We start from the raw sequence: 880 nt of genomic DNA, 5'->3' as shown, positions 1-880 counted from the left end.
ATTTAGTTTTGCAGGCTTTTCTCAGGAGGAACCTGATGACTTTTGGTAATCAAGTTTGCTGCCCAACTTCTTACTCATATACAACGAGAAGTTACATAACATTTAGTGCTTTGCTCTCTCTATAATCAAGACAAAATTCTCAATAAAACTTTTAATATATAACCATAACCCAGTGCAATTTTTTTCATAGTTTTACTTGGTGTTGTTTATGAATCAGGTATAATCTAGTCAAGTAAAACCCCTTCTCCAGCTATGGAATTGCACATCCATTACATTGAAGTTTTTTTTTCCCCCCTCATTTTGAAGTTTTCAAATAATAACCTATCTTATTGGTCAGATTCCAGGCCTACCTTTAGAACGTTTAAGCTGTGTTCTTTCTTCTCCACAGTTGGGCTACCACCTGTAAAACAGGCCATCTTCTCTGAACATGAAGACCAATTTTTTTTTTTTTTTTTCATTCTAGGCTCTAGAATAGAACTATCATTTCTAGCCATTACTTCGGACATCTGCTATGGTTTGTATGTGTCCCTCTAAGTTTCATATGTTGGAACTTAAACCCCAGATGTGATAGTATTAAGATGTGGGCCTTTAGGACATGAGGATAGAGCCTTTGTAAGTAGAATTAGTGACCTTATAAAAGGATTGGAGGGGGACCCGAGGCCTTTTTGCCCTTCCTAGGCCCTTTTGCCCCTCCCCACTGAAGGACACAGTGTTCATCTCTCTTCGGGGGAACACAGCAACGAAGTGTCACCTTCAAAGCAGAGACCAGGCCCTCACCAGACACTGAACTTGTCAGCACCTTGATCTTAGACTTCCCAGCCTCCAGAACTGTAAGAAATTCTTTTATAAATTACCTAAAGTATTCTATTATAGCAGCAGG

At 39.1% G+C, this 880-nt stretch overlaps 1 protein-coding gene across 1 annotated transcript in view; it reads left to right on the top strand.

Annotated features, from left to right (window-relative positions):
- LOC106734258 (oral-facial-digital syndrome 1 protein homolog) overlaps nucleotides 1-184 on the top strand; it is a 1,465-nt gene extending 1,281 nt beyond the window's left edge. Inside the window, exon 3 of the mRNA XM_014585654.2 lies at nucleotides 7-184. Coding sequence (XP_014441140.1) covers nucleotides 7-49 — 43 coding nt within the window. The 3' untranslated portion in view covers nucleotides 50-184. The remainder of the gene's footprint in view (nucleotides 1-6) is intronic.
- The last annotated feature ends 696 nt before the right edge of the window (nucleotides 185-880 follow it).

Source organism: Tupaia chinensis, unplaced genomic scaffold, assembly GCF_000334495.1.
Source record: "Tupaia chinensis unplaced genomic scaffold, TupChi_1.0 Scaffold150243_1, whole genome shotgun sequence".
Taxonomy (NCBI): Eukaryota; Metazoa; Chordata; class Mammalia; order Scandentia; family Tupaiidae; genus Tupaia; species Tupaia belangeri.
The sequence above is the reverse complement of the archived record's forward strand: the minus strand, read 5'-3'. Positions and strand labels throughout refer to the sequence as shown.